This window comes from Lampetra planeri, chromosome 23, assembly GCF_965212315.1.
Source record: "Lampetra planeri chromosome 23, kcLamPlan1.2.h2, whole genome shotgun sequence".
Classification (NCBI taxonomy): Eukaryota; Metazoa; Chordata; class Hyperoartia; order Petromyzontiformes; family Petromyzontidae; genus Lampetra; species Lampetra planeri.
This window is the reverse complement of record NC_136129.1, coordinates 11,007,690-11,032,186: the sequence shown is the minus strand read 5'-3', so window position 1 is coordinate 11,032,186 and position 24,497 is coordinate 11,007,690. Positions and strand designations below refer to the sequence as shown.

Below are 24,497 nucleotides of genomic sequence, written 5' to 3'. Positions count from 1 at the left end.
ACTTACACACACATCGACTCACACATCGACTTACATGCACACACTTTTATTTTTACTTACACAATCGACTTACACACATATCGACGCGCACACACACATGGACTTACGCACACACACATTGATGTACACACACATCGACTTATCGACTCACACACATCGACTCACACACACATCGACGCGCACACACACATCGACGCGCACACACACATCAACTTCCACACACAGACACATCTACTTACACATCGACTTACACAGCGACTCACACACACATCGACTTACAAACACAGCGACTCACACACACATCGACTTAGACGCACAAACATATTTTTTTCACTGACACATCGACACACAGGGACCTACACGCACGCAAAGAAATGGACTTACACACTCACATGGACCCCCACACACATCGACTAGCACACACACATCGTCTCACACACACATCGACTCAATCCCTAACCCCCGAACAGCATGCATGGAGACAATCCAGAGACTGCACAGTTACTGCTGCAGAACGGGCGAAGGAAACACATCTTTCCTACTAGGATTATGTTTGTGACACGGACCGCGTTGAGTTTCTGTGCATCGGCAGATCATTCCCCCATCACGGCGTGGGACACTGAGCGGCCTCTCGCGGCTGCAAGAGTCGCCGTGGGAGAGCGATTCCACTCGTGAAAGCCGGAATCGACGTAATCGATATATGTACCTGGGAATCGATGAGTAGAATCGGCGCTGTGGCCTGGATATGAATCGGTGGGGCGGGGGGGCAAAGGAGACGTCAGCGCGGCCTGGGGAGCCTCGAGCGCAACCACCACAACAACCACCACCAACAGGGTCACCCACAACTATCACCACAGTCTCAATCATCTCAACCAATACCACAGTCGCCACCACAGTCGCCACTACAGTCGAGACAGCCACAGCCTCGACCACTGCAGCCACCACCACCGCCGTCACCGGCGCTGCGCGTCTGTGAGAGGCGCCGCCCCGGAACGTCGCCCCGGGCGATGCGGCGCTACACGGCGCGGGTCTAACCCCGCGGGGAGCAGGGGGAGCAGGAGGAGCAGGGGGAGCAGGGGGAGCAGGAGGCCGCCCGGGCACAGCGATACCGGCCCCAACTCGCCCGGCCCAGGCCTCGGCTCCCATCCGCGGGCCGCGCGGGCCCCGCGATGCCGGGAGGGACGCGGCTCGGGGCGGCGCGGCCCGGGCCCCGCTGCTGAGGGAGCCCGGGGCCCGAGGCGCGGGCAGTGGGGACACAGCGACGGGGTAAAGAGGGGGTGTGGGACACAGACGGGGTAGAGAGGGGGTGTGGGACACAGAGGGGGTAGGGGACACAGACGGGGTAGAGAGGGGGTAGGGGACACAGAGGGGGTAGGGGACACAGACGGGGTAGAGAGGGGGTAGGGGACACAGACGGGGTAGGGGACACAGACGGGGTAGAGAGGGGGTAGGGGACACAGAGGGGGTAGAGAGGGGGTAGGGGACACGGGGTAGAGAGGGGGTGTGGGACACAGAGGGGGTAGAGAGGGGGTAGGGGACACGGGGTAGAGAGGGGGTAGGGGACACAGAGGGGGTAGAGAGGGGGTAGGGGACACAGAGGGGGTAGAGAGGGGGTAGGGGACACGGGGTAGAGAGGGGGTGTGGGACACAGAGGGGGTAGAGAGGGGGTAGGGGACACGGGGTAGAGAGGGGGTAGGGGACACAGAGGGGGTAGAGAGGGGGTAGGGGACACAGAGGGGGTAGAGAGGGGGTGTGGGACAGAGGGGGTAGGGGACACAGACGGGGTAGAGAGGGGATGTAGGACAGAGAGGGGGTAGGGGACACAGAGGGGGTAGGGGACATAAACGGGGTAGAGAGGGGGTAGGGGACACAGACGGGGTAGAGAGGGGGTAGGGGACACAGACGGGGTAGAGAGGGGGTAGGGGACACAGAGGGGATAGAGAGGGGATGTGGGACACAGAGGGGGTAGAGAGGGGATAGGGGACACAGCGACGGGGTAAAGAGCGGATGTGGGACACAGAGGGGGTAGAGAGGGTGTAGGCGACACAGAGGGGGTAGGGGACACAGAGGGGGTAGAGAGGGGATAGGGGACACAGAGAGGATAGGGGACACAGAGAGGGGTAGAGAGGGGGTAGGGGATGAAGAGGATTGGGGTCAGAGAAGGGGTAGAGCTTTAGGAAAGGGTTGGCATCTATGTACTTTGCGTTTGTTGAAATGATTTTGCACCGTGTGTAGCCGGAGGTGCAATCGAGGGTTCGTGTTGAAGCTCGGCATGCGGGGGAGAGGGGTGTAGGTATACAGTAGTTAGGGCGGATCAGGGATGGGGAGAGATAGGTGTAAGGGTTGGGGTTATCAGCAGACGGATAGGCGTAGGGTGAGCACGAGAATTGGGGTAGTGTGTAGGGTTGTGGATAGCCAATCTTGGGGTGAGGAGCTAACAGCCGATTAACAGAGGGAGTCGGAGCGGTTTCCTGGAGAGCGAGTTGTGGAAAAACTCCACATTCATATGGAGGGAGACTGCTGTTGAAGTCGGTCCCCACATGCAGTGGTTTCTATTTGATCGACTCCGGAGGGAGAGATGATGGACTGAGTCAACTCCCAACAAGCCACCTTAGGGCAAAGCTAACGGGTTGGGGTCAAAGCTAACGGGTTGGGGTCAAAGCTAACGGGTTGGGGTCAAAGCTCGGCCTCCACGGTTCGAGGTTTATAATAGAGGGGGTGGGGTTAGAGGTTAATAATAGAGGGGATGGGGTTAGGGGTGAAACGTAGAGGTGTAGGGTGGGATTCGAGGGATAGGGGCTTAGCGGTGAAGCTAGCCTTCATGGCTAGGAGTGGAGTTTGGTATATAGGGTTAAGATGTGTGTGTGAAGTGTGTTGTGACACGTGTGTTGTGCATGTGGGATGTGATGCGTGTGATGTGATATGTTGTGCCTGTCTGTATGTGCATCTATTGTGCGGTGTCACGTGTATTTTGTGCCTGTGTGCTGTGTTGATGTGTGGTGTGACACGTGTGATGTGCCTGTGTGCTGTGTTGATGATGTGTGATGCGCCTGTGTGCTGGTTCGCAGGGTTGATGTCGGCCGAGCGAGCCGATTGCGGTGAGGTGGCTGGCGAGGTCATGCTGCGCTTCCTGTGCCCCGGCGACGTGGACGCCGTGAAGCAGCTGTGCAGCGACTGGTTCCCCATCGAGTGAGGCGCCAGCACCACCCCCACACACAGCCACGGCCCCCCACACTCACGCGCACACGTGTGTGGGAGCGAGTGTGTGGAGCAGTGAGTGGTGGGTGAGTTTGAGGAGTGGTGCATTGTTCCGTGTATGGCACGAGAAACTGAGTTGCGTTTCCCGCTGACGGCTTACATAAGTGGCATGTGGTACATGGATCTGTCCTGGGTCTCTTCTAGGTCGACTAGTAGCTGGCTGTACGTGTGAGCATCGGCATTGGGGAGACAAAGGCGGCTGGGCTCTGGTGGCCACACCACCCCCTCCTGTGCTCTGTTCCCTCTCGGTTCTCACCGTCGGCATTTGGTCCGCCGGGCCGTGTGTACCTTATTATTATTCTTGGGGTCTTTCGGTAAAGTCACGTAAGATAGGTTCTTTACCGAAAGACCCAAACAATATGGATTCCTGCAGTCACGAAAGCTTTAAGTCAAGATTTTACATTAGTATTATTACGCTTGTTTCCAGGAGGGTCCTGCCAGGTTTTCGCAGTAGGGGGCGATATTGCTCCTGTGTCCAATCCCAATTCAGTAGTTTGCAAGTATTTTTTTAGCTTTGGGATGCTTGGCCAATATCAGTTACACTGTGGATTTGTAGCTATGGGAGGAAACTGGAGTATCCGGATGACATGCATGCAGACCAGGGGGAGAACCCACACACACCTCCAACTACCACCACGGTTGGCTACGTATGGTGCTAAAGATGTTCAACATACATATGGACACTACAGAACAGGGAAAACATACGAACCTCACGCACACGCACATTTACACTGCGGAACAGGGAGAACATACAAACTCCATACAAACACAGCAAAGATCCTCTATATAGTCTTTAACAGACTGTTCGGACAAGTGCTGTTAGCAGGCACCGATCAAGGCCTGCATCGCTCACGAGGAGGTGGGTGGACAGCACCATGCCTGGCTATCTTTGTCTCCTTATACCTACTATAATCACCCAGGAATGTCTGTCCTTAACGCTCGTGACGTCACTCCATATCGATCAGCCCCCCTCATTAATAATCATGAACAGGTTACGTCCTCCACATGGACCCCCCCTCCCACATTAATAATAATGAGCCGGTGATGTCACTCCACATGGAGCACCCTCCCCCCTCATTCATAATCATCACCAGGTGACGTCACTCCACATCGAACAGCCCCCCTCATTAATAATCATAAGGTGACGTCCTCCAAATGGACATCCCCCCCCATTCATAATAATTAGCGGGTGACGTCACTCCACATGGGGGGCTGAGGCGTCTCCTCCCCCCTCCTCGACGTCAACTTACAACCCTCGCTACAAAGGCAGAACCCTCACGTCACGTGGTCTCCGCTATTGAGACATCAAAGTAAAAAGGACGTCATGATGAACAAGGGATTATAACCTTAAAATGAAATAGGTCTGTGTCACCACGCCCTTACTAATTACACGCGCATTGATGCGATGACTATCACGTCGCGGTCTGCTTTTCGCTTGCAAGTTTCAGATTTACTGCAATACACCCGTCCTTGGACGGGTAAAAGGCGAGTTGCTGATGTTTACAGATTGCACCAGGTACTCATTTGAGACTGAGTCGACGATGGGAGGCCCAGGACTTGTTCAGATAATCGTCACTGGTATTGGTCATGAGCGGGAACTGAATTCGGGTCACAGGGTTCGAGGCGCAGCGTGCCAACCTCTACGCTACCTCCCACGCCCTGCCAGGTACCCGCACTCGTGGTACCAAGACATCACATCGAGCGCACGGTTCTTCTCCCTGGCCGCCACCTACGCCGGCACCATCATCGGCATGATCGTCGCTGAGATCAAGCACCGGACTAAGGTGCACCGTGAGGTGGGTCTGTGATGCCTGCGTCCCCGCACGCCAGCTCTTCCCACGGCCTCGGGAGTTTGCGTACCTGTCAAGTCAGCGAATTAATGCTAGCACACGGTGTGCGCGGGCGCCAAACTCTGGCGTTGTCAATGTTATTGTTTTTATTATTTTAATAGTAATAATTAAAGTATGTAAAGTGCATTTCATCCATAGATCCTAATGCGCCGTGTATGGCAAGCAGAAAATTTACAGAACCACTGTTATACATCCAAAGCTGGGGGGTAAAGGACAATTTAAAGAGGTGAGTTTTGCTTCTTCTTGGTTCTTTCGGTAAAGTCACGTAGAAGGGAAGTAATAAAATAAAAAATAAAACATAATAAATTGAGTTTTGCTTGTTGACCCAGGAAAGTTCACTTCGCTATGAACCCGACAACCCGAGTTCCATTCTCGCTCATGGCCAACATCGGTCATGAATATCTGAACCGGTCTAGGGCCTCCCCTAGGTCGACTTAGCCTTGTGCAGTGTGTGAACCTAACCACTGCGGAGACTAATATGGCCGGGCATGGTGCTCGTCACGCCACCCCTTCTTATTGGCTTTCATATGTGCTCGCTAATCAGCACTTAGTATGAATTACTTTTATGATTCCGTTTGTTTACCAAGGAAAGCCTCGCCGAGACTCAGAACTCTTATGCATGGGGGTCCCGCCAAGTTTTCACAGTGGGGGGCGTTGTTGTTGCTGTGTCTAATCCCAACTGATAAATTGTATTCAGGTATTTTTTCAGCATCGAGATGTTTTGGCCAATACGAATTACATTGTGTGGTTTTTATTTTAAATATGGGCGTAAACTGGAGAACCAGAAGGAAACCCATGCAGGTTGAGGACCAACAAAAAGGCGCTCGAGTGTGGAATGGAACCCAGGCGCTTGTTGCTGTGAGGCACAAGTGTGACCACCCACATCACCCTGATGTTTGATGTGGGTGAATCCGCATGACTCCATGTTGTCACTGTGGACAGGATGCGGACGTGCTGGCGTCCAGCTTCCCCAGCGACACGCAGGTCACCTACATCCTCAGCCTGGGTGTCGTCAAGGAGTTCCGCAGTCGGGGAATCGGTAACCATGGCAATGAAACACATGTGCAACACACAAAGCCAAAGATCTCCTTATTACCTTAACAGACTGTTGGGGCAAATGGTGTTAGCGAGCACCTATGACGGCTGGCACGGCACACCTATGAGGGGGTGATGTGGCCGGAACCACACCTGAGGGAGAACACAAACTTCTCGCAGAACTGCACACAGAACTGCACCTGGGTCAGGAGTTGAACCCAGGTACCCTTGCTGAGAGTGTTAGCACAGCGCTGCCACCTCCCTGCCGCTTAGTCCCGAGAGCCCGAGCAGTTCACACGGGGGGGATCCGTGTGCGTATGAGGGTACCGGTGTGCGTGTGTGACTGCACGCGCGTGTGCGTGACTGCGCCCGCAGGCTCACTCTTGCTCGACAGCCTCATGGCTCACATCGAGGCGGCAACGCAGGACCGCTGCAAGGCGGTGTACCTGCACGTACTCACCACCAACGCGCCAGCCATCCGCTTCTACGAGAACCGCAGCTTCCGACAGCACCACTACCTGCCCTGCTACTACTCGATCCGCGGCGTGCTCAAGGACGGCTTCACTTACGTGCTCTACCTCAACGGGGGGCACCCACCCTGGACAATCGTATATCCTTCCCCGCGCCGGCTCTGCGGAGGGGCGAGGGACGGCGGTGCCGCCGCGGCCCCAGGAAGCTCGGCCATGCCGGGATGGCTGTGCCGCGCGGCGGTCCCCGTGGCCCTGTTCCTCGCAGTTTGCTGCGCCCTCCTGGTTGTTCACCGCGGTTACGCGCTGCTGATTTAAGGTTTCGGAAGGGGTCCATTGGTCACTTTGCATTTGCCCCCAAGGTAAAACTTTTCCTATAAACTCCTCACTGGTGGCAGGGTGGTGGCAGCGCAGCAGTGGCACTCGTGCCTAACAGCAAGCAGTGCCTGGGGTTTATTCCCAATTTGATACATTTTCTGCGTGGTGTTTGGATGTACTGCAATGTGTGTGTGGCATGCGCTCCGAAGCGAGCGACCAGTGTTCGATTCCTGCTCACAACCAATAACATCGGTCAACATTTGAATGGTTACTGGGTCTTCCTGTGTAGGGTCAACTTGGCCTTAAATGAGTGCCTGGTGCGTAGTGTCAACATCAGCACTGGGGAGATATATGCCCAGGCATGGGCCCGGCCACACCACTCCTTGTGCCTTACCGGCCTTTTGAGGGTGCTTTCTTAACTGCAATTGCCCCAGCAGTCTGTTCAAGGCTATTTGGGGGATCTTTGTCTTTTTGTGAGTGTGTGCAGTTTGCATATTCTCCTGTTCTGCATGAGTTGGCTCTGGGTTCTCCGGTTTCCTCCCATAACCAGACCCACACACACAATGTGTCTCTTGGAGGAGAGACCCTCACTGACTCGTGATACGTTTGCCCACCTGTCCATGCTTCTTTGTGCACTTTTAAGCTTTTCGAAAAAATATTGGTCAATGTGCGTATTCCTGATCAGAAGACCAGTTATCAGATGTGATCTCTCCACTGCTGAATGAATGCCTCCCCAAGCCAAAACTTGTGATGCAACAATCCATCTTGCTCCTACGCTATGAGTTAATTTCTTTGCTCCATCTCCGTGGTGAACCTCGCCTTGGATATGTTCTCTCGTTTGGCTGCCATTTTTCGTTGGTGGTCGCCTCATCCCTTCAGTGACGCGTCCTGCCCAAGCGCACTTGTGTTTCTTATCAGCCGTATGCTGGCGCTGTTGTGCGTTCTGTGGTCCACGAGTCGCTCCTCCTCCTGTATTTCGTCATTTCCAGCACGAACTGCTCCGTGTTTCCGTGCACACCGCAGCTGCTGTTGCCTTTGCATTGTCCATTATTCTGTTCCATGTCACATCCGGTACTGCACACCGATTAAACTCGTTCTTAATTAGGTACAGTGATCTGCTGCTGCTTTTCCTTCAGTTTTCCTCAAGCGGTCTTCCACCCCCCTTCGCCCCCCCCCCCACCTCACTGTCGTTACACCTCTTCATTTGATCGTTTTGATCACGATCGCCTTCAGTAGCCGCTGCTATTGGATCACTCGCTCGTTTCTGTGTTCCAGTTGTCTCAGACATGTGTCTCCATTTGTTCAGAGAACTTGCTGTACATGACCTTTGCTCGTATTTATCTTACACTTCTATAAGTAAGTTCTGCAATCACCTCTGGTTCTTTTCTGTCGGTTGCTGCTATGACTCCTCAACATCATTTAAGATTGTAAACATTTTCTTCATAGATATTTACGTTATATTCTCCCCCCTTTACACAAATTAAACCTCTCAGTGAATATATTGAAGATGATATGGACCTGAAGCTCCCCACGTAGAGAAACTGTGTACAAAAATGGAGAACAGAAAAATGTAGGGGCCGACCAACCGCTCTGCTCGTCTTCTCGTTTTCCACCATCACTTTATAGATGACAAAATAAAGGCCTCTAGCTTGTTACATTACAGAAGCCTCTCTTTAGCTCTCCATCCCCACCGAAACCCTCCATTCTGCTTCACATTGATGGTAAGCGATTCGGATACAACTACAGTCATTTCCTATACGACAGTTCAGTTGGAAATATAATTCGTCATAATTTAGTAGTATGCCTGAAAGCCCCCATGAGCAAAGAGGCTCCTGCCATGGAGTCGAGTGAGGTTTTTCTGTGAGGTGAGGATGCATGTCAGAAAGGGAGTCGGATGGCGACAGCCGCCTTAATCAGTCTTAACTAGACCCCCCCCCTCCCTCATACACATCCCAACGAGCTTCGGCCTTTGAAAGCCGCCCTCTGTGCTTTAACGGTCCTATAGCCTGAAAGGTCGCCTGTTATATATTTTGATTTTACAGCCACAGTGTTACTGACACAGAATGTATTGTTAATTCCCTTGATGTGTTGCTGTGTGCATGGTGAGACGCATGGCGGGTGGCGCAACGCTGGCTGTCACAATCACACATCTCGGCGCTTTCCCGGGTGTATGTGACCGCTGCCATGGCGCTCATTCGTGTGGTTAGTCCTGTGCGCTCCTTGACCACACTGCACCGACTACATGCAGTATGTGGGTTCGGCGCTGGCAAGCCTCCGGCCCTGCTCGCTACCCCAGAGGCTGCTCCGCCATGCGCAGGGCCTTCTGCGCAGCCTGCTGCCCTGGCGGAGCCTGCCCGACAAGCCTGTCACCGACTACAGCCGCGCCCTGTGACGGATCTCCATGCTGAGGCTGCCGTTTCGACGGTGGAGCTCTGCACTGCGCCTGAAAATCAACGACGGCTTGAATTTCCGGACGTATGTTTTTTTGAACGCCCTTTTGGAAACAGTCTGGGTTGCGCTCCCCATCCCCTGGCGGGACGAGTGGAATTTGAGCCTTCGCGCCCTGGCGTGGGTTTCAACCACGAGACGTCACGAGGCACGAAGGAGGAGGCATGTGACGCCAAAACTAGTTGGGATGTTTAAGACCAGGAGACGAAGGGGACACTGGTGAATGGGGATGCCACCCCTTCAAACATCCTTCACGGGACACTCCACCTTCCTCACTACCCTGTTTTGCTTCCAAGCCTGACCGTCACCGTGACAAGCGCACAGCTTCACGGTGCCTCTCTACCGGGCATTCTGGCCGGTGTGCGCACACTTCACCGTGTGTCCCGCATCGGAGCCAGGAGCGTTGCTGATCGCCGTTGGGACCATGCTATGCGTTTTTAGGACAATGGAGGGAAACGGCTCGAATGCGTGGAGGATGCGGGCGACGCTCGTCAGCCTGGCCAGCCTCGCCACGCAACATTTGCCACCCTTGCATTTAAACCCAGTGTTGGCACCAGGCATCTTTCACAAGATGAATAATATTGGTCGCGGAAGCCAACGTGTTAAGCAGGCATCTTGCTTGCGAGGACGTTCCCCGTAGGCCATGGCGTGCATGTGGCTTGGTAAGCTGTGCGTTAAGTATTGAATATTTGAATGCCATGTGAGCACCCTTGCCTGCGGTTACTGCATGATCGTTGCAATAAATCATGGCCTGTACATATACAATGCCTGCACATCCACTTGAACCGAAGTGGTAATGATCCGAGTTGTGTTTCCTGGCGTAATGATGCTCCAGTCCGCAGCAAGCTCTGGCCTGCAGTGTTCTCTGACCTGAAGCGGGCTCCAGCCTGCAAAGAGTTCGGGCCTGCAGTGGGCCCCGACCTGCAGCAAGCTCCGGCCTGTGGCGAGTCCTGACCTGTGGCGGGCCCTGGCCATCGGCACCTCTGGCCCCTGCACGGGGCCTCGGCCTGCAGCCCACTCCGGCCTGCAGTGGGATCTGGCCTGCAGAGGGCTCTGGCCGTTCATAGCAGTAGGCACGAACGATGCGTTTCACCCCGCTCCAGTTTTTACGGCCGGATCGATTTTATGAACGTGTTATCGTATTTATTAACATAAAGTGCGAACTTTTAGAAGAGACAGCACCATAACCGACTGCATTTCAAACCTGTAACAATATCAATAAATGTTTACAAGCGCCAAGCGAGTGTGAGCACCGCACGATAGGGCGTAAGGGGTCAACCCTGAGGGCTTCGCTCGGTCTACAGCTCTTCAACCCAAAGCCGGCAGCAGGGAGATGGTGGTCGGTGGCTATACTTTGTTAAATATATTTATGTTCTCTAACGTTACTCGTGAAATAAATAAGGGGAACTTCACATCAAGTGTGGGGCTGGAGAGTGGGAAAGAGGAGAGGTTTGATGGAAGACGTCGCCGGGTCCAACCTTTGTGAAAAGACTTCTGGATGTGTTTAACTTCCTTCGCACCGTACGTAGCCAACTGGTCATCGGAGGTGCGAAAGTGTGAATCCCAGGATTAGAGCTGTGGTTCATGGCTCGCGTCTGTATTCAGGGCTGATGTCTCGTGTTGAGGGTGAGTGTTGAGGTTGAGTGTCTCGTATTGAGGGTGAGTGTCTCGTGTTGAGGGTGAGTGTCTCGTGTTGAGGGTGAGTGAGTGTTGTGAGTAGAGGCCCCCGCTAGTCGCACTTCCAGACGCACACGGCTGTGTGGCCGCCGTAGTAGAAGTAGAGCAGGTGGCCCGGCTCGTACACCACCTCCACTGCGTAGGTCTCGCCCACCACCACGTGCCACGTACACCCAAACGTCTTGTCCATGCTCTCCTTGATGATCCTGGCTGCTGCCTGCGTTACGGGCAGGGGGGGGGCACAAGGCTGTTTAGAGTCGTGTCTACTGCGGCGCGGGAGCTCACAATGTGCCATCGTGGTCGGGAGCTTGCGTCCTCACCATTTGGTCGCTGCTGAACTGCTCGCACGCGTTGAGGCAAAGTTCCACGGCCTGCGTGCGCATCTCATCCACCATGTCCGAGTACTGCGGGGCACACCACCATCGCCATATCACCCCACAGCACACACACACACAACATCGACGTGTTCCATATTTATACGAACCCGGTGAAAACTCAGGCCACGAGAGATTACAATTTTGGTATTGTACGAACATAAATGAAGTTCAATAAACTGTAGCGTGAGCTTTGGCAGATTAAGTTTATACCAATCATTCCACAATTGTAATTAGGTTACAGAAACATCGGATTAGAGGCCGACCGAAACTTAATTTCTGGTTTCGGCTGAAACCGAAAGTAAAAAATTGACTTTCGGCCGAAACCGAAACTGCCGAGAGGCAATTTGCCAACGTTCGGCGCCGAAACCGAATTCCGGTCGGCCTCTATATCGGATGCCTTGTAATTACACTCAGATTGTAAATGTGGATTACTCTTCAGCGCACCGGTGTACTGCATTAGTAACGAATTGGCATGTTGTTTACGTGACAAACCTTACGAATTGGCTGTGTCAGGTGATGACGGTTTAATGACATTTCAGCGATCTAACCCCAAAAAAACTCGATTGTAATTGTGTAAATATCGCACCACCTCATTGCTGTTGCACTACACCATTCCCACCGCCTTTTCAATCTTACCATCAATCGCATTGCATCACACATCGCCCATGCACACCCCACCACAGCAGCAGTAATTGCAACTCGTGAAATTAATCATCGGAAGTTCACATCAAGTGCGGGGCTTGCAGGATGGACAAAAGGTTTCATGGAAGAGGTCCGTCCAATCTGTGTTAAAGGGCTCTGGCAGGAAGTGGCACAAGTAGCGGTGACGTCACCACGTCGCTTGTGCCAGGCTAGGTGCACCTTGGACACCGCACCTGCACCAGCGCCTGCGTCTTGAGCCACTTGAAGCTGACGCCGCTTTTGCCCTTCGCGCCCTGCGCCATCGCCTCGTTTCCACGGCAACGCGCGGAGGGGTGGGGGGAGGGGGCCCCACGCCCCCTGACCACGTGACGCTCGATCCACATTGCATTTGCCAGCATGCATCGGCGCGCCACGTCGTCCCGCGCCCATCAGGTGTAGGGAATGTGGTCGCTTGGCGGGTCAGGCTTACGCGCTGGGCCATGTTGGCTGGGGGGCAGCAGCGCTAAGGCCGCGCCGGCCTTCGTCGGGCCACTCCGCCACACGCGGAGTATTCACGTCGGTCGCTGCCACTCGCCTGGCGGAACCGGGGCCTCCCCGCCTCAGGTGCTGCCCGCTGGTACCGCGCGCGACTCCTGAAGCGCGGGGCTGGTGACCCAAGCGGCCGGGGGCCGAGACGGTGGCCACGGCGATGGCGACGTCCGTAGCGCCCGGGGCCCCGCGGGCCCTGCTGGCCGAGTGCACGGCGGGGGACTCCGCGGCGCTGTTCGAGCGGCACTCGGTGGAGGAGATCCGCGGCGCGGAGCGCGCCGTGCGGGCCGACATCGAGCACAAGAAGGAAGAGCTGCGCCTCATGGTGGGCGAGCGCTACCGCGACCTGATGGAGGCGGCGGACACCATGGCCGGGATGCGCGCCAGCGCCGAGCGGGTGCGCGCGGCCGTGCGGGACATGGGCGCGCACTGCCAGGGCCCGCAGCCGGCGCCGGGCCTGTCCGCAGCAAGCCCCGGCTCGAGTCCCCGCGGAGCAGCGAAGGAGGCGGGAGCGGTGAGCGATGCGCAGGGTGGCGTGGGTCGGATTTGCGGGTCGGGTCGCGGTGCTGCTCCATCTTAATGAAGACCAGAAGATCGACAAGCCGACGGATAAACGGACAGACTGACAAGTTGACGGACAGACAGGCAGACTGACGTGCTGACGAACAAGCAGACTGACAGGAAAGTGGACAAGCAGCTGTGGAATGCACGTATTTGCTTTGCGTGGATGAGGTGGTCTGGATGACAGTTCCATCTGCGAATCACGTAGATCGTAGCTGAGCAGAGGACCAAAGGTCCACATGCCAAGCGAACGTCAACAAACAGCACTATCCAATTTGTAATCGGATTTAACCCAACTCTTGCATTGAGTGAGGTCAATGTAATACAGTACCTTGGGAAAAGCTATAATGGGAGGGAATTCCGAGGTGAGGCAGTGCGAGGAAATAATCAGGAAAGTGAGGTGACCTTGGAGTGTGCCGAGTGTACTGTATTGTTGTGACCTGCTGCGTGGTGGTTGATCACAGTCTGGTCGACCGAGTTCCTCAACATGGGTCCTCAACACGAGACGGGACTGATGGACATGGCTGTCCCAGGATGGCTTCGTCTCTCCGGTTCGTGTGACGCCGTCAGCACGAGGGGAGGTGCTGGCTACGGAGAACGAGTGTCTGTCTGCGTGTTCGCCCGTTCGCAGGAGCGAGGCAGGGAGCGCTTCTTCGCGCTGGCCGCGCAGGTGCGGCTGGTGCTCGGCGTGCCGGAGTGCATCTGGGGCTGGCTGGAGGCCGGCCGCCACCTGGAGGCCGCACGCCTCTGCCTGCTGTGCCGCCATGTGATGGCCTCCCTGGGCGTGGCGGGCAACCCGGGCGGGCCCGCGTGCCCTCCGCTGCTGGCGCGGTTCCCGCTGCTGGCGCGCCAGGCCGCGGCGGCCGCTCACTTCAGGTGATCACTCACGACGCACAGACGAGGAGTCGGACGTACAAGTGGGCAGACAAACTTACAGACGTGGATACAGACAAGCTGACAGATACATAGATACACAAGGTAACAGAGAAGCAGACGGACAAGCCGACACACAGACAAGAAGACAGACGGACACGAATAGGAGCGGCGTGAGAAGGAGGCCGTGCGACTCGCGCGTCCTGCACGCGGCCCTTAACCACGCTCCACCTCTTGCCCCACGGCGGCAGGAGCGCCATCCTGCAGGAGAGCCGCGCCGTGCTGCGGGTGCGCGCCGTGGCTGACCAGGCTGTGACGGATGCTCTGTGCGCCGTCATGCTGCTGGAGGAGGCCTCCCCTCGCCAGGCCTTCGCCGACTTCCTCTTGGCGCGCAAGAGCGTGGTACAAGGCCTCCTCAACGAGCCACAACACGGTCAGCACATCCCCAACAGCATTGTTATTATTTCTTTCTCTCAAGTTTTCTGTCCAAGGCAGGTCCATGGCTCATGTTCCCTCTGTGCCATTTTGTTCGAGTCCACCATGCATGGAACCATGTGAGGGCTCTTGAGCAAGAATCTGCATCTCAGGATCTTGAGAGATGGGGATTGTTTGGGGAGGCCTTCATTCAGCTATGGATAGTTAATATCTGCTGATGATAGGTTGCCTTGGCCTTCGTCGATGATGTTGTTTAGATGTCACCATAACCGATATTTTTTTTATTTGTGTTCATTTACACAGGAAAGCCTTGCTGAGTCTCTAGACTTTTATCAGGAGGGTCTTTACATGTGTAATCCCAATTGTGTAATTTGTAGGTAAAATTTCCTGCATTGGGATGTTTGCACAATGTTAAACCGAATGCAGTTCAGGACAAATCGACATCATTGATAGAGTTAAAAATCAGACGACCAGCAATTAGCATCAACATCACGATCACCAGCACACGTGGTCTTGAGTTCAGGTCTCCGTCTCACCTTGGTCCTGCATCTCGCAGCAGCAAGAGAGCCCCCTCTCCATCGTCTGCATGTTTAGCACCGGCTCCCTGTGTCGCTTGCGTGTGTGCAGGGTCGAGCATCAAGGCGCAGGTGTGCACTGTCGTGGAGTCCGTGGCCACCACGCTCTACCAGGTCCATGCCGTGTTTTACTCGCCACCTGGGCCGGGCGAGGAGGGTGCGGGGGTGGGGACAGAGATGCAGGATGCGCCGTGCGGACTCCTCATCAGCACGCTGGAGTCCCTCGCCTCCGATACGCGTTCCGGTGCGCCTGTCTCAACCCCGCTCTCGCAATGAGCAACTGGAACGGTGCTCAAAGCCTGTTCACAGCCCTTAGCCAGTGGTGGGAATCCTGCTTTCCTATGGCAGGGGCAACTCTCTCCATAGGACAACCATTGTTGACTTGTCGACAAAGTGGTGCTCATTGTATCAACTCCAAAGGGAAAGATGATGATGGCCCGAGCCCAACCAACCCCCCCAACCAGGATGTAAACTCACGACCTTGTGATTGCGAGCCCTCTACAGCGGAGCATATACCACCTGGCCACCGCGATGCACCAGGGCGGTTTCATCAGGCAATTATTGTGGGCAATAGTTTTTGCTCCATTTTCAAATCTGGTCAAATGTGATAGCTGCATCCTCCAGTGTATGACTTCCACCCACATCACATGTGTGTATGTGTTTGATTGGCTGGAACGCCGGAGCACAGGCACAGGACAAGGCGTTCTGTTGGACTGGGCCGGGGCGGAGGCATGGGGACGCCACCTGCCCCCCGATGTCCTGAGCTTCCGCCCGGTGCCGACCATGATGCCTTCGCGCATCTCACTCCAGCACCTTCGCCACTCCCTCCTACACTGGGTCACGCTGTACGAAAACTACGGCCACAGTGCACAGAGACAAAGATAGATCTCGCATTAGCCATACAGACCGTGTGGACAAGTGCTGTTAGTGAACACCTATTAAGGCCGCCAGAGCCCACAAAGGCGTGGTGTGGCCAGAACTACTCCCGTCCGACTTTATTTCTCCAATGCTGATGTTTACGCATTGCAGTAGGTACTCATTTAAAGTGCAATCGACCTAGGGGAGGCCCAGCATTGGTTTTAGATGGTCACTTTTTAATATATATAGCCAGGAATTAAACCTGTGCCAAGATGAAAGTGCATGCCCCTCAACGAATCTTGGTAATCGAGTTGCATGCCTCATGCAGGGAATCCAGCGACTGCATAAAATTGCCCCTTAACATCCTTTAAAAACTGACACCGTTGGCACCATTGTATCCGAACCAGTTAGAATTTTCTCCATTACTGCCATGGAAAGTTTCTCAAACGACATGGCCAAATAGTGTCGGGACCAGAGGGCATCTCCGTCGCACTCCAAGGTGTACAAGAATTGGCTCTTACTCCTGGTCACGCAGCTTTACCCAGGCCTGCCCACCATCATGAAGGTCCTCAACTATTCTGGGCAGAGGGTTCCCAACCTCAAAGCATGAAGCATAATATAGAGCATTGGCCTATTTAAAGTATGATAGGCTTTGACCAGGTCAATAAAGCATAGACATAGGTTCGGTTGAACTTACTTACACTTCTGCTATAGCAGATGGACATATGTGCAGCACCTGATACACGCAAGCACACACGTATGAATGTGCACGTGTTACTTACACACACTTGCGTGTGTGTGCCGTGCGGTCAAGCAGGTGCCGCGAAGACGTGTCTCTGGGTGTGCGGCGCCTTTTGCCATTCGTGCGCTCCCTGCGCGGTTTGGCCGGAATGCGCGACGCAGTCTGGGAGCTGCTAGCCAGCGAGGGGCTGGCACGCCGCTGGACACCCATGTGCGCCCACCTTCTGGGGCGCCCGCTGTCCCTGTGGGACGAGTTCCTGCAGCCGCTCTTCATGCAGAGAGTGGAGGTAAGATCGGGCGCCCCCTACCCCTTTGTTCCCCATGCGGCCGGGCGTATGGAGCAGCAAACCGACGTTTCCCAGATGAGATGTCTCATGCCGGGACGTGTGTGCGCATGCATCAGGAGCTTCTCCAAGAGACGCTGGACTCCATCGCGGCTTCCTCCCAGCAGGCCCTGCAGGCTGCCGTTCTCGAGTTAGGGACGCCACGCCACCGCGCCGGGCCCTCGCCCGAGACGGACGCCTCCTCTTATCTGTGGACGGAGTCACCGGGGGACTTGGCCCCCCACGCTGCGTGGGGGGGCGCCCCTGCGCCACCGCCCCTGCCCGCGGCCGCCGCCTCCTCCCAGACCTGCTTGGAAGTGCCCACCTGGGCCGGCCTGACTATGAAGGCCCGAGGACACACACCCATGGTAGGTGCTGTCCTAAAGATGGTGCCGTGTGTGCGCTACTTATAAGCTAGCGGAGGTAGGGATGGAGTGTGTGTGCTCATGATTGAGTGGTCATATGTGTGTGCATGGTCACAGGTTCAGGGTTTGTGTGCTGCGCTGGACGCTAAGTTGAGGGCCCGCATCGAGGACGTGGCGGCGTACCTGCCCCCTGCAGGGCCCCCCGCTTCCGGCCAGGCCCCACCCCCACAGCAGGTACCAGGGGAGGCCTCCGTTCATGGGAATCTGTAGGACATGGCAGCATCGTGTCATGCATCTGTGACCACGCATCTGTGTGTGTGTGTGTCCGTGCGTGCGTGCGTGCGTGACAGGACGGCGCTGGGTTCGACCGCTTTGCGGATTCGGCCCGTGTGCAGGAGACGCTGCAGAAAGAGAGCGCCTCGTGCATTACGGCGCTCTCCGCTTGCGCTCGCGGCCATCTGGACACTTCAGCCGAGCTCTTGCAGGAAGGCGGTGGCGGCGACGATGAACAGCGGCGCCACCACCTCGCTATCGTGCTGTTCGTTGCCCGGCTGTGCCGCGCCATCCCCGAGCTATGCCCGAGCCTGCGGCTCGCCATCCTGGGCTCGGCTGGTGCCGCGTCACCCCCCGAGGCGGTCAGGTCATCGCCGCGAGCTCCGGCCGGGGAGGCGAGATCGGTGCCCGCGAGACGGGCGTACACGGCGTGGACAGAGCTGTCGGAGGAGCTGGGCGCGCTGAGCCTGCGTGCGTATGATGCATGGAGCCGCAACGTGGCCCAGGTGAGAGCAGCAGGCCCCACTGCCGGAGGCCGCAGGGTCACGCGCCGCAAATGCGGAGCTCGGCTACAGACGGTGCGCTGGGCTAGAGGCGACGGTGACCACGTGCAGATTTCAAGGTGCACGTTGAATTTGTCTAACCAGGCGAGAACTCGAGAGAGCAGGATAGGAGTCTTATTTGTGCGTAACCAAAATGGTTAAAGCAAAACTAAAATAAAGTACAGCAACAAAGCGAAAATTAAACAGCATCAACAATCAAATATAAATCATAGTAAAAACCGCATACCTGAAGAAATCTAACTTAAATTTCCAGTAACACGAGTCAGCTCAGACTAATGACTGCGAGTGACGTGATCATGAAGGCCTTCAATAATTCAGGAGTGGATGGAGATGGTGATGAACTGTTCCTCAGTGTGACACAATATGATGGCTCTTCCTGCAGGTGGCGGTGAGCGAGTTTGGATCCACTCTGAGAGTGGAGAGTCCCGGCCGCGTGTTGGGATCCACCCCAAACTGGGACGAGATCGAGATCATGGAGGAGACGGAGTCCGGGGGGAGTGTGGCATCAAAAATACATCTCCCTGCACAGGCACGACATGCAGGAGAGCACTGACACACTGTACAAACACACGCCATACACACACATCCCCCCACACCAAAACACAACCACATTGCACACATACTGCACACACCTACACACTCCATAGACACACATAACACACATATCATTTTCACACGGAAATATAAATAAGACTAATATCGCCCATATAACCTTATGTATGCTTTTGGGGCAAGTGCTGTTAGTGAGCACCTATAAAGCCAACTTGGTTGGCTACGTATGGTGCGAAAGAAGTGCAACATCCATTCTCGCCACACAAGGAGGTGGTATGGCTAACACTACACCTGGCCACCTTTGTCTCCCCAGTAGCAATGTTTACACACTGCATGTTTACACACTGCACTATGTACTCATTTAAATATGGGTCAACCGAGGTAAGGTTCAGGACTGGTCCAGATATTCGTCATCAACGTTGGCCGTGAACGGGAATCGAACGTTGGTAGCACGGTGCACTAACCACTCTTTCACACATACACACATACACACATTCAACACGCACACACCACGCACACACACTGGAACGTGTACATAGAAACATCTACCCCACACACATGCGCACACACCCATTTTGTACACACGGCACGTTTGCATATGAGATTAGTGTGTTAAGTTTCTGTGGTGTCAATGCCAGGCTGTATCGAGGATGCTACTGCTGCGGTGGGTATGTATGTTGAACTCCTTTCACACCGTACATCGCCAACAATGCTCATCGGAGGTGTGTTGTGTGCTCGCTTCGTTGTGGGGCCTGCAGGCCTCATTCCCAGCACAGGCCTTGCTGTTCGGGCTGGGTCAAGCCATGGGGGCCGTAGGGGCCCAGGCCGTGCCCCGGGTTACCCGGCAAGCCCTGCTGGAGGCCGTCATGGAAGGCGTCCTCACGGCTTATGAAGCTCGCCTGCAGCCCGCGGTGGGAACGCGTGCTCGCACACTCCCACAGACAAAGATTCACCGTGAAACCTTTTACAGACTGTTGGGGCAAATACTGATGTTAGCGATCCTCTATGAAGGCAGGGACAGCACTTGATGTTGACACCACATTACGTACCCAAGTCTACACTTGCACAGCACATTCTTCAACAACCGCCGTTTGCGACTAAGTAGTGGAGACATCACCCCGTCCTTCTGTACCACATCAGCCCTTCTCCTCTCTAGCCTGTATCGCGCCCATTTAGCCTCCTCTATCTGGCCAAACAAGCTGTTTAGACATGCGGGCTACATGACCCAGCCAACGCAGCCTTGTTCATATACCACACACACACACACACTCCACTCGCACACACCCCACAGTGGGGATACACACACACGCTCAGGCAGATATCCGAACTGTGCGTTTGTGTGCGTGTGGTCCATGTAGGCTGGGATGACCCCCATGTGCCAGGCGAGGGCGCTGCAGCTTCTCTTTGACCTGCGCTTCATGCACGGCGTGCTGGCGGTTCGACCCGAGGGGACGCGCGGTAGCAGTGCCGCTGCTCGGGGGACCCCTCTTCACGCGAGGCACGTATGACCCCCCAGTGTGGGGACTGGGGCCTCCTCATTGCGGACCCTTGGCCTGAGCACAAAAAATGCTCGTAAAGTCCGGTAGGCAGCGGTGGTATCAGGATCCGAATGCTGTACGAGAAAAAACGCAACTTTGTGTTGAAGTAAATACGAGAGTCCTCGTGAGATCACAAATCTGTGGGAGCGGCAGCAGTCGCTAGGGATGACATTACACCCACTGCACTGGCCAACCACCTGCCGGTGCCGCTCTGCAGAATACAGGCCGTGGTGGACGACCTGGAGAGCCACGTGGACCCGTTTGACCTGGACGTGTTCACCCCACACCTCCACCTGCACCTCCAGAGACTGCTGCAGCGCACCAATGTATGACGCATGCATGTGCATACACACATGCATATCCCACTCTATGATCAGAACGTCGTGTCACGTTTGTGCAACGTTCATGCGTTGTTTGCGCGCGCACGTACTGCAGTACGACCACGTGAGGAGCGGTGGTGCACTGGTTAGCACACTGCGCTATGAACCCAGCGACCCAAGTTAAAATATTGATCACAGGTCACCATCATCAATGACAAATAACTGAAACGGTCCTGGGTCTCCCCTAGATCTACTCTGCCTTAAACGAGTACCCATTGAGTTGTGTAAACATTAACATTGGTGTCGTGCTGGCCACCCACTCGCTCGTTATTCTGGTCTTCATAGGTGCTTGCTAACAGCACTTGACGCAGTCTGTTAAGGCAATATGGAGGTATCATTTCCTCTGTGAGTGTGGTCACCATTATCTCCACATTGCTCACATTTGCACACCGCACCAAGGCTGAGTTAACATGTTTAAGGCAAAGATCTGGTTTAAGACCACTTGGCAAGATATTGGCCATAGCTGGGAATTGAACGCTTGTTATTTCAGCATTTTTAAAACTGCACCATTGTATTATAATGACACACACGCACACGTGCACACTCATTTGTGCCTGTCAGCCATGTTCGGCACCAGTGACATGAGTCCCAACCATCAGGGCTGCAGTGCTGGTACAGCTCGAGGTGCAGGAACGGCGATTGTGGACTTGAAGCAGGGCAGGTTGCGTAATCGTTTCTGTCGAGCGTTTGCCACCACGAGCTGGTAACTGTGTGGTGGTGGTGGTGATGCCTTCCAGGTGCTGTTTGGTGTCCTGACGGGCACCGAGAGGCAGTACACGGGACGCCCGGCCCCGTCGGGCCCTGAGGCCCCCAGCCTGCTGGCGATGGCCGCCACGCATGCCAGGTTTGCCCCCCGTGCTGCGCTCGAGGCGCCGTGACGCTCCCTCAGTGTGGTGTTGAGTCCTGGTGCTCTCCTGACAGCGGGGAGGCTCTTGCAAAAGCACCGCCGTGTTTCACCCGCGCAGGCTTCGGTGTTTTGCCACAGGTGGCGATGATTTGCACAGTTGGCTACATACGGTGCGAAAGTTCAACATACATACAACATGCGTGGTAATATCATCGACGATTTGCACCGTCTTCTAATTTATACATGGCACTATAGCATGCGTATAAATTATACAAATTCATGAAATATGAATGCGCACACATCATCATACAGTGCATGAAACAAGTGGCCTTAACTGGCATATGCATGCAGTACAAACGTACAAAGGCGCTGCATTCTGTGGAAATGGTTGACAGCTGTTGAGGGTTAAAAAGAAAATGAATCACAAAAGTGCATCCCACTATACTCTTGTTGGTGACCCCTCATGCATTCGGCCTGCGGCCTACAACATGCCATTTGGTGTGTCTAGCCCATTTCATACCTCTTATCAGTGCATCCCGGATTTGCCAGCAAATTTGCCAAATGCGGACTTTGACAATGGTTGACAGTGATCCACTCCACAGGATCTTTGACACCCGCTGTAATACGGACAGTTGTGTGTATTTTATGATGGTTAAAAAAGCAAGGCCTGTACCACGAGGAGGCCTGTATCCACTGGATCCCAGGATTTGTTACGAAATAACGCAGCTACTAACAAGGGCATTGAGCTCATTCTGTCACTGTGATAGGATCCGGACGCATGGCTTGGTAGTCGAGCAAGTGGTCGCGAGTTCAAATCCTTGGTTGGGGAATGACTCGGTCTATCATGCCTCTGGGGTCAGTAAAATTAGTGCCCCTTAGTTGTGAAGTCAACAGTGTTTGTCCTATGGTTAGACTCGCCCCCACCATATGAATGTGGATTTAGCACTACTGGCTCTGGGCTGACTTCCTAATAATTGGAACGGTAACACAGAGTGTGGACGTTGCGTCGCGGTAAAGGATTGTGCGTAACTCGGGGGACTGGGCCCTCGGCTCGTGTGGTGGTCTAGGTTTGCTCTGCTGCCCCTGCCGGCCTCCAGCTTGGCCTCCCAACGCAGGGCCACCCCGCCAGTGAGAAGGGGGCCAGCCACAGCGCAAGCACCGGTGAGGGTGCACGCTCACCACCACCTAATGCTCACCATTGCCCAGCACGGTCACCGCCCAGCACCCTCACCACCCAGCACCCTAACCACCCAGCACCCTCACCACTCAGCATACACGTATGCACACGCACGTGCACACTACAGCTGACTCGGTATGGGCGAGCGCCTCTCTGTCCCTGTTGTCATTTCCAGTGGTGTGAGGAGATGCCAGGCTCCGAGCCAGCCGGGCGCTCGGGGAGCTGACAGGTACAGCCCGGTGTGGGGCATACCGTGTGTACCGCCGTGGTGTGCTGGCCGGCCAGGTGCAGTGGCGAGGGCCTCTATTTGCTTGTATCGGTAGCACTTTGCCGTGACACTAGCCTTCAGGACATAGCGGCGGTTGCGCATGCAGGAGTAGGGAAGGGGCTTCTCGGAGCTTCTTGGGGCTTCTTTGAACTTCCTGCCCGGCGCCGGCTCTACCACTCGTTCTGCCGTGGGGTGACGAGGCTGCTGGGCTCTCCGGATTCGGCCGCAGACAACGCTGGGTTCCGTGTGTGAGCGGTGTTTGTGTGTGTGCGTGTGTCAGGTGGAAGTGTCGCTGGGAGGCATGCAGGGGGTGGACACGCGTCCGCCTGGGGCCTTATTCAGGCAGCTCGCGTCGCACGACGAGGGCTCTCAGCCTGGGTCGTCCCTCTTCAAGCTCGGCTGGCTGTCGGCCATCACCAAATGAGCAGCGGATCCGCACGCACACACACGGCAAACAACCAGCACTCTCCACCGAGTCAAGGTGGCGCTAACAAGGGCTCCGGACTGGCTCGGGCCACCTTGGTTGCGGAAGCACCAGCATATGCGGGGTGTTACTCCGCTTTCGGTTTACAGGCACAGCGATATTACCGGGCAGGATAATCCTTGAGTGTCATGTCAGGGCTGTTGGCCCGTAGCAGCAAACACCCTGCGTGGGTTTTCCCAAACAATGCACAATGCTTGCGTTGGAAATCTGATGGAGGAATACCACCTGTAGTGTTTGTGCAGCTGACCACATATCACTGTGGGACGAGATGGTGGTGAACAATCTGCTCCTCTTCCCTCGCATAAACACACAGGGTTTGGACTTAATAGAGTCTGTTGTGGAGTCATGGCGGCCTCCTTTTCAAGTAGGTTTCCCTATTTAACCATGGGTAGATCTGGGTCGGGTGGCTGTAAAGTTCTTGTTTTGGTGGTGGAAAAAATAAATGAAATACATCTGTGAATGCGTATGTGGAGGATGTACTACCCTGTTCTGCATCGGTTTCCGTTGGGTTTCATTCTATAGCTAAAACAATGTAACTCGTCCATAATATAGTTTTTTTTTATTTTGGTTAGATCGTGTAAATATAAATGTGTCGTTAACCCCGCCACCAACCGAACATGCCAATTGCACACCGGTGTGTTGGAGAGCAAATCCACAACATTTACAATCCGAGTACGAAGTTTCTCCAGTAATTACAACTAGCTTCATCAGGCGACAGCCAGATTTGTGGAGAAATCCTGTTTCGGTCCTTAAATGGATAGATGTGATGACGTCACGTGTAAGCCCTTCACAAGCGAAGAGGGGGGATCCATTAATGCACAAATTATAATGGGTATCCATTGCCGGCTGGATTAATCATATGGTAACGTACATTATGCATGCATTTATATAACTGGTATTCACCAAACATGCCAATGATAGATCCACATCACACTGAGAAGTGCAGGTGATACGGTTGCGAAGAGCGAGTTTGCGCATCCCCATCAGTGATGACACGCGTGCACGTGGGACGCACGCCTGAGACGTGAAGCGTTCTCCAGATGATTCCTCTTCACATCGCGGGGGATTCTTCTAGGATTCCTGC

General features: G+C 54.9%; 3 protein-coding genes across 8 annotated transcripts; 2 read left to right on the top strand and 1 right to left on the bottom strand.

The window, feature by feature from the left end:
• Positions 1–637: 637 nt before the first annotated feature.
• NAA60 (N-alpha-acetyltransferase 60, NatF catalytic subunit) lies at positions 638–10,161 on the top strand. 3 transcript variants are annotated; one of them, XM_078605281.1, is made up of 6 exons: positions 638–1,266; positions 3,069–3,189; positions 4,925–5,042; positions 6,051–6,147; positions 6,519–6,753; positions 9,164–10,161. In XM_078605281.1, exons 2-6 carry the CDS (start codon positions 3,074–3,076, stop codon positions 9,318–9,320), a joined length of 723 nt encoding a protein of 240 aa, XP_078461407.1. In that variant the 5' UTR covers positions 638–1,266; positions 3,069–3,073; the 3' UTR covers positions 9,321–10,161. The 3 variants fall into 3 exon arrangements, with proteins under 3 accessions (XP_078461407.1, XP_078461405.1, XP_078461406.1); XM_078605279.1 differs by having other exon boundaries at positions 652–1,266; positions 4,925–5,054; XM_078605280.1 differs by lacking the exon at positions 638–1,266 and adding an exon at positions 1,986–1,996 and having other exon boundaries at positions 4,925–5,054.
• LOC144726498 (dynein axonemal light chain 4-like) lies at positions 9,494–12,632 on the bottom strand. Its single transcript, XM_078605282.1, has 3 exons — positions 12,306–12,632; positions 11,374–11,457; positions 9,494–11,270 (listed from the first exon to the last, which is right to left on the bottom strand). The coding sequence occupies exons 1-3, from the start codon at positions 12,468–12,470 to the stop codon at positions 11,106–11,108; spliced, it is 414 nt and encodes a 137-aa protein (XP_078461408.1). The 5' UTR covers positions 12,471–12,632; the 3' UTR covers positions 9,494–11,105.
• Positions 12,458–23,873, top strand: COG1 (component of oligomeric golgi complex 1). Of its 4 annotated transcripts, XM_078605270.1 has the most exons (17): positions 12,459–13,114; positions 13,793–14,037; positions 14,286–14,467; positions 15,097–15,288; positions 15,733–15,889; positions 16,720–16,930; positions 17,047–17,334; positions 17,449–17,565; positions 17,682–18,110; positions 18,550–18,696; positions 19,478–19,630; positions 20,078–20,217; positions 20,475–20,583; positions 21,375–21,481; positions 22,552–22,645; positions 22,837–22,890; positions 23,210–23,873. In XM_078605270.1, the coding sequence occupies exons 1-16, from the start codon at positions 12,761–12,763 to the stop codon at positions 22,885–22,887; spliced, it is 2,976 nt and encodes a 991-aa protein (XP_078461396.1). In that variant the 5' UTR covers positions 12,459–12,760; the 3' UTR covers positions 22,888–22,890; positions 23,210–23,873. The 4 variants fall into 4 exon arrangements, with proteins under 4 accessions (XP_078461391.1, XP_078461396.1, XP_078461395.1 ...); XM_078605269.1 differs by having other exon boundaries at positions 22,837–23,873; XM_078605266.1 differs by lacking the exon at positions 22,837–22,890 and having other exon boundaries at positions 12,461–13,114.
• The last annotated feature ends 624 nt before the right edge of the window (positions 23,874–24,497 follow it).

What these genes read in the sequence shown, in the direction of transcription:
- NAA60 (XM_078605279.1), top strand. Translation starts at nt 3,074, where the DNA reads ATGTCGGCCGAGCGAGCCGATTGCGGTGAGGTGGCTGGCGAGGTCATG. An exon ending in AGCGACTGGTTCCCCATCGA is followed by an intron (nt 3,190 to 4,924) that starts GTGAGGCGCCAG and finishes ACGCCCTGCCAG; the next exon opens with GTACCCGCACTCGTGGTACC. An exon ending in GGACTAAGGTGCACCGTGAG is followed by an intron (nt 5,055 to 6,050) that starts GTGGGTCTGTGA and finishes CACTGTGGACAG; the next exon opens with GATGCGGACGTGCTGGCGTC.
- LOC144726498 (XM_078605282.1), bottom strand. Translation starts at nt 12,470, where the DNA reads ATGCTGGCAAATGCAATGTGGATCGAGCGTCACGTGGTCAGGGGGCGT. An exon ending in AGACGCAGGCGCTGGTGCAG is followed by an intron (nt 11,458 to 12,305) that starts GTGCGGTGTCCA and finishes TGTGCCCCGCAG; the next exon opens with TACTCGGACATGGTGGATGA. An exon ending in AGTTCAGCAGCGACCAAATG is followed by an intron (nt 11,271 to 11,373) that starts GTGAGGACGCAA and finishes CCCGTAACGCAG; the next exon opens with GCAGCAGCCAGGATCATCAA.
- COG1 (XM_078605265.1), top strand. Translation starts at nt 12,761, where the DNA reads ATGGCGACGTCCGTAGCGCCCGGGGCCCCGCGGGCCCTGCTGGCCGAG. An exon ending in CAGCGAAGGAGGCGGGAGCG is followed by an intron (nt 13,115 to 13,792) that starts GTGAGCGATGCG and finishes GCCCGTTCGCAG; the next exon opens with GAGCGAGGCAGGGAGCGCTT. An exon ending in AAATACATCTCCCTGCACAG is followed by an intron (nt 18,697 to 19,477) that starts GCACGACATGCA and finishes TGGGGCCTGCAG; the next exon opens with GCCTCATTCCCAGCACAGGC.